This window comes from Rhinatrema bivittatum, chromosome 2 (assembly GCF_901001135.1).
Source record: "Rhinatrema bivittatum chromosome 2, aRhiBiv1.1, whole genome shotgun sequence".
In the NCBI taxonomy this organism is placed as follows: Eukaryota; Metazoa; Chordata; class Amphibia; order Gymnophiona; family Rhinatrematidae; genus Rhinatrema; species Rhinatrema bivittatum.
In genome coordinates, this window is record NC_042616.1 from 177,826,972 (window position 1) to 177,845,397 (window position 18,426).

General features: G+C 37.4%; 1 protein-coding gene across 1 annotated transcript in view; it reads right to left on the minus strand.

The window, feature by feature from the left end:
- SLC25A13 (solute carrier family 25 member 13) overlaps positions 1 to 18,426 on the minus strand; it is a 535,434-nt gene that overhangs the window by 407,230 nt on the left and 109,778 nt on the right. The window contains exon 3 of the mRNA XM_029588928.1: positions 7,431 to 7,573. Coding sequence (XP_029444788.1) covers positions 7,431 to 7,573 — 143 coding nt within the window. The remainder of the gene's footprint in view (positions 1 to 7,430; positions 7,574 to 18,426) is intronic.

The following is an 18,426-nucleotide window of genomic DNA, read 5'->3' on the forward strand; positions in this document are numbered from 1 at the left end:
TGGGCTAGAATGCAAGTGAATCACAACAGACTTACTTTCTAACAACAATGACGTATTCATTTACTTCAATTATGTTCCACACAATACAGTAACTGAGCAGCAATTTTTCACAGTCAATTACATACGCGGCTCTTTATGCTTAAAGCCGCTGAAATAATGTGCAGTACAAGGCCCTGTGCTTGAAGCTCGATACAGCACGGGGCAGTTGCCTTAGCAACACAATTTTCTCTCTGGCTTAGCACAACCCCTGATTGAAGATCATTAGGTGTCATTAAACTGCAAATATTAACATGAACTACAATATACTACTTAAAATGAAGTCCATTTATGCATGTAAACAGGTGCTCATGTCTCCAGACAGGGTGAACTACAGCCTCAAACTACAAAGCTATAAACGCAACAAAAAATAGTAAATTGTGATGGCGATTTTAGCCAACAGCTACACCTTATTTTAGAAAACAAAAAATATTTTTGACTAATTAAAAATAAGAATAGTCCAAAGACCTCAGTCCCAAAGGATTAATTTCTGCTAAATTAAGAAAGTATATTTAGTTAAATATTTAAGTTTGTATTTTTTTTTTTTTTTTTTTTTTTGCCATTTGGAAGCTTTTTTCACCCCCTAAAATTTATCAGACAATATTTAGGATATTTTTCCAGTCACTTAGCTAAAGCCATGAAAAACTATTTGGCCCATAAAAAGAATGGTCACCATGGACATGCCCAATTCTGCTCCCTCACTGGGAACTTTGGAGTTATGCAGAAAAATTTGTAGGAGTCAGATTTGTGTGTTCTCTTCATTCTCTGCCTGGCCCAGAATATATTTTTCTCTTCTCCAATGTCATCTCCTAGACATTGTCTCTTCCACTTCCTTTATACTTGCCCCAGTTTCTCTCTTCTTTAACTCATTTCACATACTCGACCCTGCTCCATACCACCTTCTCTTAATGCTGACCACCCCAACACTACCCCTCCAGCCCTCAACAGCCTACGCCCCACACCTGTCCAACTGATTACTTCCCTTTGAGCACTGATTTTTTGTGCACTAAAAATTACTTCCGATCTAAAGGATTTTAGTGCACAAAAATTTGCACTAAACAGGAAGTAAAAGAAAGATTGAACTAATTATAGCACACTGGGCATGCCAATGCATGTTAATGACTTGCATATGAAACTGCTTCCAGTGCAGGAAAATGTGCTAAAACTTAGCACAATTTACTTCCAATTTAGCACTGAAAGTGTTCTTCAACCCCAGAAGCAAAGCAAAAAGTTAAATATGTCTATCCCCCCAGCGGTGCATTGTGAAGATATGTTTTGAGGAGCATTTGAGGCTTGTCTTGTAAAATCCTTATCCTAACCCCTTATTTGTTAGGTAAGGACTTCCCTGCAGATTACTAGTCAACTCAGCTTTAGAGTAAATGCAGTGGTTTATTTAAAGGCCATCAAGCAGAACCAAAAGAGTAACTTGACTTACATTTGTAGAGGGTGAAACTGTAAGGATAACCTAAACAGTCCAAGATCCAGTCTAGTCAGTTAATCCAATTATATCTATCATATATTTGACATGGATGAACTTCCCAATACTATAAACAAGTCTTTCATAATATTCTGCTACTTACGGAACACTAGCAGGGTTCTCCAGGTCCAGTAGCTCAACTCATCTTAGCCTTCCAGTCAAGTTGTCAGAACACTGTGGTATTCGTAGCAATCCTATTAGAACCCCCAAGGACTAATCTGGACCCCCAGTCTGATACTTGGCCCACTCTTAACAGTTCTGTGAGGCTGACTCTGCTTATTCTGTGGCTCTATATATATAAGGAGCCAGCCTCTGACCAAAATGATCCCAATTTGAGGCCCACCTGAGCATTTTCTGCCTGACATTCTTTTTCTGCAAGGATTTGGAAGAGCTTATACTTAAAACTGAAGGCCTTCCTACTCTGAAAGCCCCTGGCTTTCAGTCTTAGCTTGGAGATTTTAAAAGCAGCAGCTCAGACTCTATTAACAGGTCAGAAACAGATAACTAGCCCTTTTTAACTGGCTGTGAAGAGTACAATGAACAGATACATATGGCAACAGCGGCACACAACAGGATATGAATTAAGGGATTTGATGCATTCCCAGCATGCATTTTGAGGAATGAGACCCATGATTCATGCACCTTCACCACCAGAGTGTTGAAATGTTTCAATATATATTTGTGTGTTATTGCATTGAGCATGTTCTGGAACAAAAAATGAATTTTTTGATGGAAACAAGTTTAATATCATTTAACTATGTCAGTTCAGCATACTGTGAATTCATTAAGTATTATTAAAGCTGTTTGCCAATAGTCAATGCCTCATGTGTACATTAGACCCACAATTCTCAATTTTTCTTGACCGCTGCATTTTCTATCATCTTTTGTTTTTTATAACACACTAGTCCAAACAATCTGTATTATGCAATAATAGCTACATATTCACAAAACCACAATTAATAGCAATAAAAATAGTTAATGCTGCATGCTTGAAGTCCCCTCCTCCCCAAAAAAATGGTGAAAAACTATTTCGCTATCTGCAACGCCTCTCCCTAGAGCTGCTTTTCACCATGAGGAAAACAAAAGGGAAAAAAAAAAAAAGTGCTAGACTGTCAACACAGGCCTGTCCAATGTTCTGGCTAATGACAAATACAGAAAAAAAACAAGCACTGGTGGCATATATTATTTTTAGCTGCCTTGTTTTTGTATTTAAATTCAACTTTTATAACTCTAAAGCATATAATTGTAGAGCTTAGCACAACTGGAAAATGTCTCTGGCTTTGTTGAGCTGTTGTTACATATGTAATTGTCAAAGGCATAAAATAGCAAGCCCACACAAATCCACTCAGCACCGTATTAAAAATACAATTCAGATCCAGCAGTAGATGTCTCTTAAAATCAACCTGTACATGGTAGAGTATTAGCAATTTAAATATGATTACATAATGGGCCACGCACTGTAGATTAGTCTTTTTATGCTGAAACATGCATAAACTAAATCAGACTTTTAAATTGTACTTCAAATTGATGCATTAAGAGATGGAAAAGAAAACCGACTCTTCCATTTTGACTGTACAAAAATTTCAAACAAAAAAAAAAAACGGACATGTTGCTAAGTACTGTAATGTGAATTAATTACCATTCCTGAATCTGTTTTGAAATGCTCATTTTGTTGGACAAGTGTTTAACAAAATATACACACCAGTTACGAAGTGCTATGATTATTATTGAGATGTGGTAGACATCCCTCTCTGTACTTCAAGCAGAAGCATTAGCAAGGCATCTCCGAATACCAACCTGCCTGTTTCTCAGATCCATGTCCTCTTTAGATTTTACCTCAAAGACCTTTTTCACCCTATTTTTCTTTATATATCCTTATATATATTTCTCCATTTTTTCTAATAAATCATCAAAATCATTTTTCACCCCAATTCTAATTTATATTGGGTTTCTCAGGAAATATTGTCTGAAAGCTAGTTTTACTTTATTATCACTATTATGAACACAATTAAATTGTGGCACGCTATTCTCGGATCTTCATCTGAACCCTTTACAAGCAAACATGCAAGTAATGAACATAACAGCTGATAGGTGCACTCTGTGTCAAAAGATTTTCTAAAATATAGGATATGCACACAATAGACCACCTTTTACTAAGGGGGAGGGAACTATCAGAAGTAAAATTTTAATTATATCCCTGAGCATTAAGAATCAACAAGGAAGGACCAGAGCCATGATCCGTTATTTCTTTCAGAATTTTAGTACATACCGTGGGTCTTCAACAAGGAGAAAAGGCTGTACTGCCAAAGGTTACACAAAACGAGTCAACAACATTCTTTCCCCCAGGCCACTTTCTAGCAGATGCCAGCAGTCTCGTCCCTGTCTACTTCCACCCCAGCACTGTGTACCTCAGCCATTTCCTACCCATTCGTTCACATTGGTGTTGAACCTGCACATATTCCCTGCTGTTCTTGGCTGTTGGACTGTCTACCATCTTTTGCTGCCTGCATTGGGCTCTACATATAGACTCTTCTCTGCCAGGCTGCATGAGTGAGTCTCTCTGGTCAGTTTCATCAGCTGCTGACATTAGTGAATTTGGCCCTTGCCCTAACACCTCCATGCAGCAGATACCAGAACATTGCATCAAAAAGGGTCACAAGGCGTACTTTTTCTCTTTTTCAGAAGAGCGCCAAAAAAAACCCAAAAACCCACACATATCCCCGATTTAAACGCATCTCTCTTTCAATCATTTATACTTTACATGCTTCAGCATGATCCATCCATGGGACTCCAATAAAGGAAAGCACAGCAAATCAGATGTCTTCATGATTGGAGTGGTCAAGAAACACTATCAGAAACTTTAAACACTTGTTTTTCCTGCGTAAATATTAATCAGGATGAAAACGTAATAAATGTTAGTTTTAAATTCCATTTGAATTAGTATTGGGTAGCTGAGCAGTCTCATGTTGGAGAGTGTTTGTTGGGGGGGATAATTCTGTGGGAAGTCTTATGGGTAGGGGAGTTTAGGTTTATTTATTGGGTTTGTCTTTTTAGTTGTATTAATGTACTATATAGTGTATTTATATGAATATGCGGTACCCCGTTCCGGGTGCCTTTGTGAAGAAGTTGGGTAAGAACATAAGAAAATGCCATACTGGGTCAGACCAAGGGTCCAATAAGCCCAGCATCCTGTTTCCAACAGTGGCCAATCCAGGCCATAAGAACCTGGCAAGTACCCAAAAACTAAGTCTATTCCATGTTACCATTGCTAATGGCAGTAGTTATTCTCTAAGTGAACTTAATAGCAGGCAATGGACTTCTCCTCCAAGAACTTATCCAATCCTTTTTTAAACACCGCTATACTAACTGCACTAACCACATCCTCTGGCAACAAATTCCAGAGTTTAATTGTGCATTGAGTAAAAAAGAACTTTCTCCGATTAGTTTTAAATGTGCCCCATGCTAACTTCATGGAGTGCCCCCTAGTCCTTCTATTATCCGAAACAGTAAATAACCCATTCACATCTACCCGTTCTAGACCTCTCATGATTTTAAACATCTCTATCATATCCCCCCTCAGCCATCTCTTCTCCAAGCTTAACAGTCTTAACCTCTTTAGTCTTTCCTCATAGGGGAGCTGTTCCATTCCCTTTCTCATTTTGGTAGCCCTTCTCTGTACCTTCTCCATTGCAATTATATCTTTTTTGAGATGCGGCGACCAGAATTGTACACAGTATTCAAGGTGCGGTCTCACCATGGAGCGATACAGAGGCATTATGACATTTTCCATTTTATTCACCATTCCCTTTCTAATAATTCCCAACATTATGTTTGCTTTTTTGATTGCCGCAGCACACTGAACTGATGATTTCAATGTATTATCCACTATAACGCCTAGATCTCTTTCCTGGGTGGTAGCTCCTAACATGGAACCTAACACTTGCACCTTGCACTTATCTACATTAAATTTCTTCTGCCATATCAATGCCCAATTTTCCAGTCTCACAAGGTCTTCCTGCAATTTATCAAACTCCGCTTGTGATTTAGCTACTCTGAACACTTGTGTCATCTGTAAATTTGATTATCTCACTCGTATTTCTTTCCAGATCATTTATAAATATATTGAAAAGCACGAGTCCCAATACAGATCCCTGAGGCACTCCATTGCTCACTCCCCTCCACTGAGAAAATTGTCCATTTAATCCTACTCTGTTTCCTGTCTTTTAACCAGTTTGTAATCCATGAAAGGACATCGCCTCCTATCCCATGACTTTTTAGTTTTCTTAGAAGCCTCTCATGAGGGACTTTGTCAAACGCCTTCTGAAAATCCAAATACACTACATCTATTGGGTCACCTTTATCCATGCTTATTAACCCCTTCAAAAAAATGAAGATTTGTTAGGCAAGACTTTCCTTGGGTAAATCCATGTTGACTGTGTTCCATTAAACCATGTCTTTCTATATGCTCTACAATTTTGATCTTTAGAATATTTTCCACTATTTTTCCTGGCACTGAAGTCAGGCTCACTGGTCACAGAACACTCACCACCTATGGAGGGACCTTGTTGCTGGACACCGGCAGCTGCCTGTTCACCTGCCGTGGCCTCCAGCTCCTCTCTTTCAAAGACTTGGGGGGGGGGGGGTTTGGCGGGATGTTTACAAGCTTTATCAGGTGCTTCTGGAGCAGCCACAGTATGCTTAAGCCCCAGGAAGACAGGGGCCAATAGGGCAAGCGTGAAAGAGAGAGAGAGAGAGAAAGCAGGGAGGGAAATGGAGAAAGGGAGAGTCCTTAGTCCCAAAAAACTTTTTCTGAATCTTTTTTTTTTTTTTTTTTTAACACCACAAATAAGCTGAAGTGCTCTAGGAACTCTTACACCCTGAGAAATGAAGGCTCCTCCTACGGGGGACATTCAGTCCCTCAGAATCTGGGAAAACCACTATAGGTGCCTGCGACCAGAGGGAAGAGAGGCAGCTACCCTGGGGAAATCAACCCTAAAAGGTTGCTACCCCAGGAATTCAATGAGCTCTACCAGGCGAGGGCCACACCCTAACTCTAGGAAGTTTGAAGCATCTGTCTATCCTTGTCCACAGCTACAGGAGACAGATTACTGGTAAAGGCCTATTACCACTCCTCTTTAATGACCAGAAGTGAGTTCATGAAAAAGTGTATGCCAGCTGAGGAATAGGTTAAGCCCAAGAGTAATGGACTAGTCTAGCATCTGAAAAGGAAGCATCAGGTTTAGATAATCATCTGAATTGTATGCTGGGCCACTGGCTGGAACAAGAAATGCGGGACACTCCTCTATTAAGTGCTAATCTCAAAATATCTGCCCAACCATCATTGTATATTGTAGGCAGCCCAAAACTAGAATATGAACCACCAGATATCAAACAGAACACGAAGATTATAGCACATAAGCTTATAGTTAAAAGAAATAAAGGGTAACTAATAAAAAAACAAAAATAAAAGATGACATTTTTATTGAACTACCTTTATTTTTGTGCATTCAAGTGAGCTAACAGCCAAACTACTTTATAGTTAACAGAAATTCTAAGTATCACCACTTCTGTCCATGTGCCTGACACCAGAAGGATATGGATCTTATGATTTCTAATTGTGTTGAGCCCACAATTGGTGAAAATGAAATCTCCGAAGGAAGGCTATTCAATTCTGATTCTCCAGGGCTGCAAAACTGTGCAACAGAGTAGCTCTACTTTTATTTATTTCCAAACATTTGAAATTTGCCTTTTTCCAAAATGGCCACTTAATTAGCATGTTTAAGCTACATAAAAACAGACCTGCCTGTTTGCTGCCTTCAAGAACCAGTTTGATTCTCCTACAATAAAAGATGGAAGACTACAATTTATTTAATGAAATTTTATTAACAAGTTCTTTTAATTGATAAGATATACATACCCATCTTTGGTTTGATCCACCACACCTGCCAGGAGCTGCAGTGTCTTCAGATTAGGCTCCCTATCACCAGTCAGATTTAAGTAGCGTCTAACAAAGTCATTAGGAGACATAAAGTGTTCTCCATTTTTTTCAACACTTGCATACTAGGACAAAAGAAAAAAGGTTGCATTAGATATGTCAAACTAAACACAGCACACATTTATACACATTTCAAAACTGAGCATGCATACATGATGTTCAGGGACAGTTTATATTGTGTATTTGAAAAAGAAAATGCCTTTATTTGATAAAGCATTTTATAGAAGTTGATTATAGGTATATGTTTGCAGCTTTTAATACCAATGATCAGAATGGCCCCAGGCAAACTAAGGATGCCTGTAAATTACTTTTGGGAGGGTAAATCATTCCTAAAAGGTAACGATTCATCTCATCAAAGGAAAGGCACCTATGGAATTCATCAGGGTTCAACATCACTACAATTCTTTTTTAAATATATATATATAAGGTGACTGGGAATTTATCAGATGGCATAAACTAAGCTTTCACTGCTAAGCAAACTCATACTTCTGGTTTACCTAAAATCTGTGCTTTCATTTGAAAGCAAACAGGAAGTGTTAACAAAATACAACTAAGAAGTATTTATTTTTTATTTAGTTATTTTACATACCATTGTTCCAAATAAAGATCACAACGGTTTACAACATAACATACATATTATAGCATAACAAATACATTGATTTAATAAAATCACATAACACATACTATAAATCGACTTAAGCACTGATTTAATGAAATCAAGGGGGATATGAATTTACGGGAATGTTCAGTATTTTAACTAAGGTTAGTGGTTTATAAGATATGTTTCAGATTTATTTTTTTTTGTGTCGTTGAGGAGTGCTGGCCTATTTAGTCTATTGTAGGTTTATTAATATCTTTGACCTTATTGGGCTTGCTCTGAGTTTGGATAAATGTTAAGGTTATAGGCATTTTTAAATAACCATGTTTTCAGTTCTTGTTTGAATTTCTTTCATTCAGGAGTCAGTCAGTGTCTCAGGTAGCGAGTTCCATAGTATTGGGCTATGGAGAACATACGATCTCTTATTTTTGTTAAAAGGGCATTCTGTAACATTGGCATAACTAAATCCTTTATTTTGAGATCTTAGTGATCTCTGTGATTTGTATGGCTGTAGACCTACAGCTGCCAAACCAGGGCTTTGGAGTGGATAGAAGTATGTATTAGTGTGAAGACTTTGTAGTGACTTCAGGATTGTACAGGTAGCCAGTGTAGTGAGTGTGTTATGTGTAGTAGTTATTTTAGTAGGCAGTTAGGAACTCCTAGTAAAAGTGAATTGCAGTAGTCTATGTTTGACAAGATGAGGGTTTGTTTGCAGGACCGTGCAGAAGTCTTTGTGAGTCCGCAGTGTTTTCAGTCTATGTAGTAAGCGTAGTTTCGTGCAGCCTGTTTTAATTAATTTATGTGCTTTTCCATAGTTAGAAATGCAGATAGATGAAAACCTAAGTCCCGAACTTGGTCAGAGGATGTAATGTTAAAGTTGCCCAGGATTAATGGTTGAGGAGTAACTATAGGTGGATTTCTTCTTAGCAGTATGATTTCAGTTTTTTTTTTTGGGGGGGGGTTAGAGTTAGTTTGAGTTGGGATAGTTTGAGTTGTATTGCCTTCATGTGTGTCAAAAGTGTTAGTGCTATATTTTCAGCAGATTTGGTGTATGGTATGTAGAACTGGATGTCATCGCCATATACAATTACTGCAAAATGCCGCTGCACGAGTGCTCACTGGCAAAAGGAAGTTTGATCACATCTCGCCAACCCTAAAAAACCTTCATTGGCTACCAATTTCACAAAGAATTAAATACAAGTCAACCATTCTACATAATGAAATTTACAAAGACAACAATTCCTCTCTGGATAACATGATCGCAATTCACAAATCACCCCGTTCTTCAAGATCTTCTGACAAATTACAACTATCATTCCCCCCCTGTCATCTGCGAAACTATCTGCTACTAGAGATAGAGCCTTCTCGATAGCAGGACCGAAAGAATGGAACTGTATCCCAGGCTACCTAAGTACTATCAGAGATTCCAAAACCTTCAAAAAAGAACTAAAAACATGGTTGTTTAGACAATCATTCACAGACTGATATGATTAATCTTAGTCTTCATCTTGAACCCTAATTCTTTCTTTAATAAGTATCTTCTAAATTTAGTTATAAATTGTCTCCTGATAACATGTTATACTCTGCTTTTTGCCAAGATGTTTATATCCATTATCTGTAATTGCGTTATAACTTATAACTTGTTCTTTGTATGAAGTTGTTACACTGTAAACCGGGGTGAAGGCACTCAGCTATACTTCGGTATATAAAAGAAGATAAATAAATAAATAAATATAGGTAGAAGGCGATTCCTAGATCCAATAGTAATTTGCATAGAGGAAGCATACAGATGTTGAATAGGATTGCTGAGAGTGCTGAACCCTGGAGGACACCTGCATCGATCTGGAAGGTGTCAGACATACAGTTGTCCAGTTTGACTTGGAAAGTCCTTTTGACAGGAAGGAGGTGAGTTGCAGGCTTAAAAAACAAGCCTCAAATTATAAAAACATTTTCTACAATCAAAAGCTTGAGAAAAAAAAGTTACATCCTCAGTTTTCTATTGAAAGACAAAAAGGTCATTTTCCAGCTGAATCTCACAACAAATTTTATTCCAGAGGAGCAGCACAGCAGAGGAAAAAGCACTTTTACTAGGGATCAACAATCTAACCTCCTTAACTGAAGGTACCACAAGCAGCTGATCTTTCTAGGATCATAAGAAGTGGACTGGGGTAGAAAACAGTCAATCCTGGAGGAATATATAGGACCCACTCCATATGGAACCTTGAAAACCAAACAGAGCAGTTTGAAAAGTGACCAGCCATGAATAGGGAGCTAGTTGAGCTCATTTAATGAAGGTGTTATATACTCCCTGTATTTACAGCCCACCAAGAGATGAGCAGCATTTTGAAACTGCTGTAAATGCCTCCCCTCAATATCTTTTTGGGCAACTCCACAGAAGATGTTGCAGTAATCTAACCACAAATATGATGGTAGAATGAATAAGAGTAGCTAAATCTCGATTAAAGAGGTTTGAATTTTCTAATTAAACATATTTGACACAATATTCTCATATCTCGAGGATAGCATGGGGTGCAAACTCTAAAAAGACACTCATTTCAAACCTCGAGAGAGATAATGCATTCATTTGTAAATGAATCTGGGAAGAATGGGAGACACAAGCTTGCCCACAACCAGAACCTTTTCTCTTGTCTGGATTCAATTTTAATGTTTTTCCAGCCCAGCTACATACAGCAGAAAAACTAGCATTATCTGCCCCTAACGGGGTGTATAGCTAAACATTATCTGCATATATGTAAAAATGCAGCCCAAATTGTCTGATAACATTCCCCAATTGTCGTAAAAAAATGTTAAATAACACTGGAGACAGCAATGATCCGTGTGGACACCATACAGCAAAATAGCAGGATATGAGCAGCAGCACACCTGAATCTCTCACTGACAGCAATGACGCAGACTAATCCATCACTTTCCTGAAAAATGTATTTCAAATAAACAATCTGCCCATTCAGAGTCAGCAATCATTGGCATTCACTTGATATAGGGCGTTCACAAATATTAGTAACACACTATAAGCTCCCTACTTAAAAAAAGCATAAAACAAACAATGATGAGGATGATTTGTATTGAGAACATAGAAATTTGACTTTTACAATTGGGTTCATTTGTACCTGAAACTTCTACCCCAGTTATAAAAACGTGTGCAATTCCAGTCCTCAAGGGCCCTTAACCAGTCAGGTTTTCAAAATATCTCTAATTAATATGCATGAGATAGATTTGTATATAACTAAAGCAATCCACATGCAAATCTATCACATGCATATTCATTAAGGTTATCCTGAAAACGTGATTGGTTAGGACCCCGCAAGAACTAGGAGTTGCCCACTCCTGATTTAGAGAGCAATTTTCAATGCTATTTATATACCAAAAAAAAATCTATTTATCCAAGTGGGCTGGCTGACAACTGCTCTTCCTAAATGCCATTAAATATATGTATACTGTTTCATAACCCCTGTATCTGAATGTAACTCACCTTGGGCTATGACGAAAAGGTATGAGCTAAATATACTAAAATAAATAATGTATTTTTAACTGCATTTAGGGAAGGCATTCCCAGGGGCATGTTTTGGGCAAGATTGAAAAATATGTAAGAGTACCAAAATCTGTCCCTCACTAGTAATGGCCTTGAAAAGTCTGTTATGCCAGCAGTGAGAGTCAGAGATTTCCCCAGACTTTGCCCCTTGCTGTGATGTCAGTATAGAAATGTGTTAGTGAACTGTACCACTCCCCACTGGGAAAGGTGCTAGGAGTATATAAAAGTCCTGTGCCTATGTGATGCAGGAGAGCTGTTAAGAGAGTCAGCCATAACATAGGACTATGGTAGCAAGTGTCTCTCCTTGCAGAGGACATTTGGTAGGCCTTATTCCTCCACAGGGAAAGGACCAGAAGAAAATAAATTGTGCCTGCTCAGGGTATGTGGCTTGGACCTGAAAGAGAGGTTCTTCAGGCCTGCTGAGAGGAAGAAATCCTGGAAGATGACATTTTGGGAGTTGAGTGTTGGAAGAAGTGCTCCTGAGAAAAGAACAGAGTCCCACGAAGAAAGGGAATCTTAAGCTATTGGATGAATGTACTAAGGAAGTGTCAGAGGAGAGACAACCTGCTTAGAAAATACACAGAGTTGAAGACTGAGCAAGTCATTCAGTCAGAGGCTCTACAGAGAAAACTGAATCAAAAAAAAAAAAAACAGAAGTGAAAAAATGATCTGCTACTCAAGTACTGAGAGAGCTCAAGGAGAAAGAGGGCTCAAGAGCTTACCTGTTTAGTAACATGTGTGAAAAGGTGAAAGACTAAGCTTGGTTTTTGTACTTGTGGACTTTGTTTTTGTGAGGTGCACTATCAACTGGTGTTTTGGACTTTGTTTTCTTCAGTCAAGACTTATTTTGAATACCAGCTCTGGAGTGGAGTGTGATTTTTGGTGCAGAAGAACCCCAGAAAATGAAGAAAACTCTAAGGGTCTTGAAAAGAAAGTCTTTCCCACCCCCATATGGGAGCCCCAGAAGCCCATGTCGTCTTACATGGATCATGATTCTCCCCAGATGGCTCCATACCCAAGAGTTCACCAGGACAGGGGCTATGTACATTAAAAAGTAACAGAAAGTAAAAATCAATAGCAATACTTCCCTATTATTCCAACTCAAGTTAAAAATATAATGGCTGGGTACAAATAAATACAACACCAAGAAGGACTAAGCAGACTAAAAATTAAAAAAAATAAATAAATCCCCTTAAGAAATAAGTGTAAAGGGCCTCAGACTACAGGAGGTCAACCTGGAACCAAAAGAGAAGGTGAATTCTTTGGGTATTGTATTGGATTCACATTTGAGATTAGAAAGTTGTATCTCTAAATTTCGCACGTAACATTTGATGGTCAAATTGGTGCGACAACACCAACCTATTTGGATTTGACTACGTTAACGAGGGCATAAGCCATAGTATGTCTTTCCCTTATCAACTACTCCAACACCTTATTTCTGGGCCTTCCATCAAAATAAATGTGAAAGCTTCAAATAATTCAGAACACTACAGCTCGCCATCATCACACGCAGTCCACGAAGAACTTCTGCTGCCCCTTTAAGATTGGGCCTACATTGGATCTCTGTGAAAGAACACTGTAAATTGAAAGTGTTATTGATAGCTTTCAAGATGTTACATAGTCAGGGCCTCCACACTTGAGAGGTAAATTAATAACAGGTGGGAATTTGAGGTCGATGAATAAACATTTATTACAACTCCAAAAGGTAAAAAGGTTTCAGCAGCAGCGAAAAGCAAATGGATCATTCTCATTTATGGTTCCAGTCATGTGGAATAGTCTCCCACAAGATCTTAGGGAAGAAAAGGAAATTCTGAGGTTACACAAAAAACTAAATACATGGTTTATGTTAATGGCCTGGTAAATGATTATCAAGACTTGTCTCTGGTAATGTTGGTCTGTTGAGATTTGTTTTATTGTGTACATTGTTTTAATGTTATCAATGTTATAAATCGCATCGAGAGATGCAATTAGGAAGGTGATTCAGAAGTCTTAATACCCATGTGTACAAATCAAACACATGTCCTATAAATCAATACTGTAAAACACCCATCTCTTTTCCAAATCAAAATATAAAAAAATGCAGCCTGCAGTTTTTTGTTTTTTTAATATTTATTCCACCTCAAAGCAGATTACATTTAAAACTATAAGTCAAATTGCAATCAATGATACTAAATATGAGGTTAGAGAATGTATACAGGTTAAAGACTACAGATTGTAAGAAATCTAAGTTGAAACAGAAAAAAACAGTAGATAAAAGGGTGAAATAGGTAGCAAGAAGGTGAAATTTATTTATTATTTATTTATTATTTTTATTATACCGAGTTTCATGATAGGAATCACATCAACCCGGTTTACAATTAACAATGTGAGTAAAGGCAGAGAGTAACAAAGTAAAGAACATTTCCCAATACAAGAACAAATATAGTATGAAACAAATATTATAACAATATTTTCGATGTGAGAAAGTTACAAAAAACATGGAAAAATAACTTGGATATGAAAGGGGAGGAATTGTAGAACGACTATAAGCATTTTAACCAGCTGTATCAATTAATAAATATGTATAATATTATAAAATGTAGATGTGTAGCAAAATGATTAGATAAGATACTGTTGTGAAGTATAATAAAATGTTGCTGTGACTGCGTGTGAAGTTAGAAATGGATGGCAAGAATTAAAAGATGTGTACTTAAGTATAGATGTACATATACTGCAAGAACTTTATGATGAGGCAGTAAGAATACATTAAGTAGAAGTTCAATGGTGGATGAATAGAAGGACTAGGGGGCTCTCCATGAAGTTACCATATGGCACATTTAAAACTTATCGGAGAAAGTTCTTTTTCACTCAATGCACAATTAAACTTTGGAATTTGTTGCCAGGGGGTGTGCTTAGTGCAGTTAGTGTAGCTGGGTTTAAAAAAGGATTGGTTATGTTCTTGGAGGAGAAGTCCATTACCTGCTATTAATTAAGCTGACTTAGAAAATAGCCACTGCTATTACTAGCAACAGTAACATGGGATAGACAGTTTTTGGAACTTGCCAGGTACTTGTAGCCTGGATTGGCCACTGTTGGAGACAGGATGCTGGGCTTGATGGACCCTTGGTCTGACCCAGTATGGCATGTTCTTATGAAGAAGTTGTGGGCTCATGATCAGGAAGTTCTGGCATACAGGTAGTAGAAGGAAGTGTCTCTGCCATGGCATATGGGGAAAGCCTTTATTTTCTACCAAAAGGTGAGGTAGGAAGTCTCAAGGCATAGGGGTACCGGTATCTTGGTCTAAATTTTTAGAGCAAAGCAACTGAATAAATTTCATGCAAGTTAATCTGGCCAAAGCCAGAGGAGGGAAAGACAGGACACCTGTTTGGGAGGATCAGTGCTCCCTCATGGTAATGTAAAATACAGATTGGGAGAGATAATCAGGGACCTGTTTATTAACACATCTAAAGACAAAGCAAAGAGTTTTGAATTTTATCCTACTTTTGAATAGCAGCCAATGTAACCAAACCAAGCTTATTTCATTTATTTAAAAAAATGTATTAATCGCCTAACACTATTAGGCCTAGGTGATATACAGATTTTACACACATAATAAAAGCTAAACAAGCAAAATACAAAAACGTACAAAATAGTTTCATAGAAACTAAATGACAAAATAATATTTAAATCATCAAAACTTATTGTCTAAAGAAAGAAAATAAAGTCTCATCTGGTGTTAATTACCAAACACATTAACTTGTTTGAAATAGTTCAGTTAACAGTTGTACGCACGGTTAAGCAAAAATTCCTTGAAGGATATTTTAAATTTTTTAACATCTTCAATCGAGCGAAGGTCAAACGGAATCATGTTCCAATGATTGGGCGCCGCTATGGAGAAAGATGTTTCCCTGGTACAATATAAATGAGCTAATTTCACAGAGGGCACCTCTAGTAAATTTAATTGTGAAGACCTAAGTGTTCTAGCTGGCTTATGGATCCGAAGTAATGCATTGAACCAGTAATCAGATGACAAAATACGAAGCTTGAAAACAGTCATTCCTATTTTGAAGAATATACGCTTAATCACAGGCAACCATTGAAGTCGACATAAAACAGGAGTGATTCGGTCAAACTGCTTAGATGAAGAAACTAACCTGGCCGCCGCATTCAACAAAAGTTGAAGTAAACGAGTTGAATTTTTGGGTAAACCAATATAGAGACTGTTACAATAATCAATAAGCAGGAAGATAATGGCCCGTACGACCATCAGAAAATCAGATTCATACAGTAAGTATCGTAAACCAGCCAAAAGCCTTAACTTGAAAAAACCTAATTTAATTACAGATCTAATCTGTGCCTTAAATGACAATGTAGAGTCAATTAAGAAACCTAAACTCTTAACAGGTTTAGAAAGAGAAAAGGAAAAATTCTCGAAGGAAATGGTATCTTGAACATTGAGAATGAGGACGATGAATCAAAAGCATAGAAGTAAGCATAGAGGACGATGAATCAAAAGCATAGAAGTAAGCATAGAATCAAAAGAATACCAGTAAGTTTTACTGGTATTCAAAAGAAGCTTATTATGTTTCAACCATCGAGAGATGGAATTCATACGAAGTGAAAGTGACTCAACTGTTTCAGCCCAAGACTTCTGAACTTTAATATAAAATTGGATGTCGTCTGCATAAATTTTAAACCCATCGGTGATGATAGCTAATAATTTTGCAATGGGAGCAAGATAAACATTAAACAACATCGCTGAGAGGACCGAACCCTGTGGAACCCCAGTCTTTACCTGTTGTAGTTCAGAAGAAGAGTTATTAAATTTTATGATTTGAGAACGATTAGACAAAAAGCTCTCAAACCATGCCAAGACTGATCCGGCAATTCCACACTCACGAAGACGATATAACAAAATTTGATGATCAATGGAATCAAAAGCAGACGTTATATCTAGAGAAACCAGGATGAACTGTTGTCCATTATCAAGACTTCGTTTAAGAGAATCAATTAAAGAAATCAAAAGTAATTCTGTACTTAGACCCTGTCTAAAACCAAATTGATGAGGGCTCAGAATCTCATGCTTCTCTATGAAATTTGTGAATTGTTTTAAGACAATTCCTTCGATTACTTTAGAGATGAGTGGAAGTGAAGAGATAGGCCTGTAATTGACTAAATCACTAGCATCTAGAGATGATTTTTTAAGCAAAGGTTTAACTACAGCAGATTTCAAAACAGTAGGCATAATACCTGATTTTAGCGAATGATTTACAACATTAGTAATAGAGGTTTTCAGAACATCAAAAATATCTCTGAAGGTGATCCTACATCCTTGAAAATAAAAAGAACTTTATCCAATTTAGTTGAAAAGTAATTGGCAAATGAATCAGCTGAAAGAATAGAGGAAGCCAGGTTGAGATTAGTTTTTTTCTTTTCGGTTAATCTATGTACTAAAGAAAATAACGCTTTAGAATTATAACCTATCTCATGTATTTTTTTGGAATAAAACTCCTTCTTAGCTACCAAGGTTTCACATTGATATTTTGACAAAGAAGATAGATATGAACTAGCATTTTCATGCGAAGGATGTTTCAACCACTTACGTTCATTTTTTCGTAATTGCTGCCGAGACAAAATCAATGATGCATTATTCCATGGGCGGCAGACTTTTCTATAACGATCAGAAAAAGAATAATGCTTCAAGGGAGCTCACTATCAATAGAAGAACTAAGGTGTAGAATCCACTTATCAAAAAAAGAATTAAAATCCTCATGTTCAACCATATCTGGGGCAGAAACAAGAGCTTCCTTCAATTTACAAATATCAACAACTGATCTTTTCTCAAAACCGTTACCCGCTTCTCCTATACTGGTACAACTTATCGAACCATGTAGTGAAAAACAAATCAAAAAATGATCTGACCAAGGAACCGGTTTAATAACTGGCGAATCAGCTAAGTGAAGAGAGGCATCTTTATGAATAAAAACCATATCAAGAATATTACCTAGATGATGCGTAGGAGAATGAAAAGCTTGAGACCAACCCAAGGAGGATAAAATATCCAAACATAACTGAATCTGAGGGTCAGTATTTACATGATTAAAGGGGAGATTAAAATCCCCTAATAAAATCATGTTATTAAAACAGCTTGAACTTAAATGGCCATTATAAGGCTAAAAAGTCCCAACCGAACTCTACTAGACTTTGTAATAATTCGCTGATGATTCTCTGTGTCGCTGCTGCCTAAAGGTCAAGAAGGACCAGAAAATCTGATCCTCGCTGATCTAACAGCCACAGATCATTCACAAGAAACATCAAAACTGTTTAGGTGCTAAAGCCCAAATTAAATATTGACTGCACAGGATCCAATTCTCCATGAAAACACTTAACCTGAAAAGTCCCAAAGGATTCCAATAGTCTTGCCAAAATAGCCAGATTTGTAACTGGTTGATAGATTAAGCAGTCAGTTGGATCTAAGGCAGGATTTTTCAATAAAGGCTTGATAATAGTTTTCTTCAATATCTCTGGACAGTGCACCCATTCAAAATATTCATTAATAATACTTGTGAACACCCTCAAAACTTGCTCTGGAAGGCCTATCAAAAGCCATTCTGGGTAAGAGTTTTAATAAACATTCCCTTTTAGCCAGCTTATCCAACCTATGACGACTTTCCAATATGTCCACAGAACTAAAACATGACAATTTAAGCTTCTGTACCTCCAAGACCCTTCTAGTTTGGTATCCACAGGACTGGACCCTAACAACTAAAGGTACCCACTTATTCAAAGTC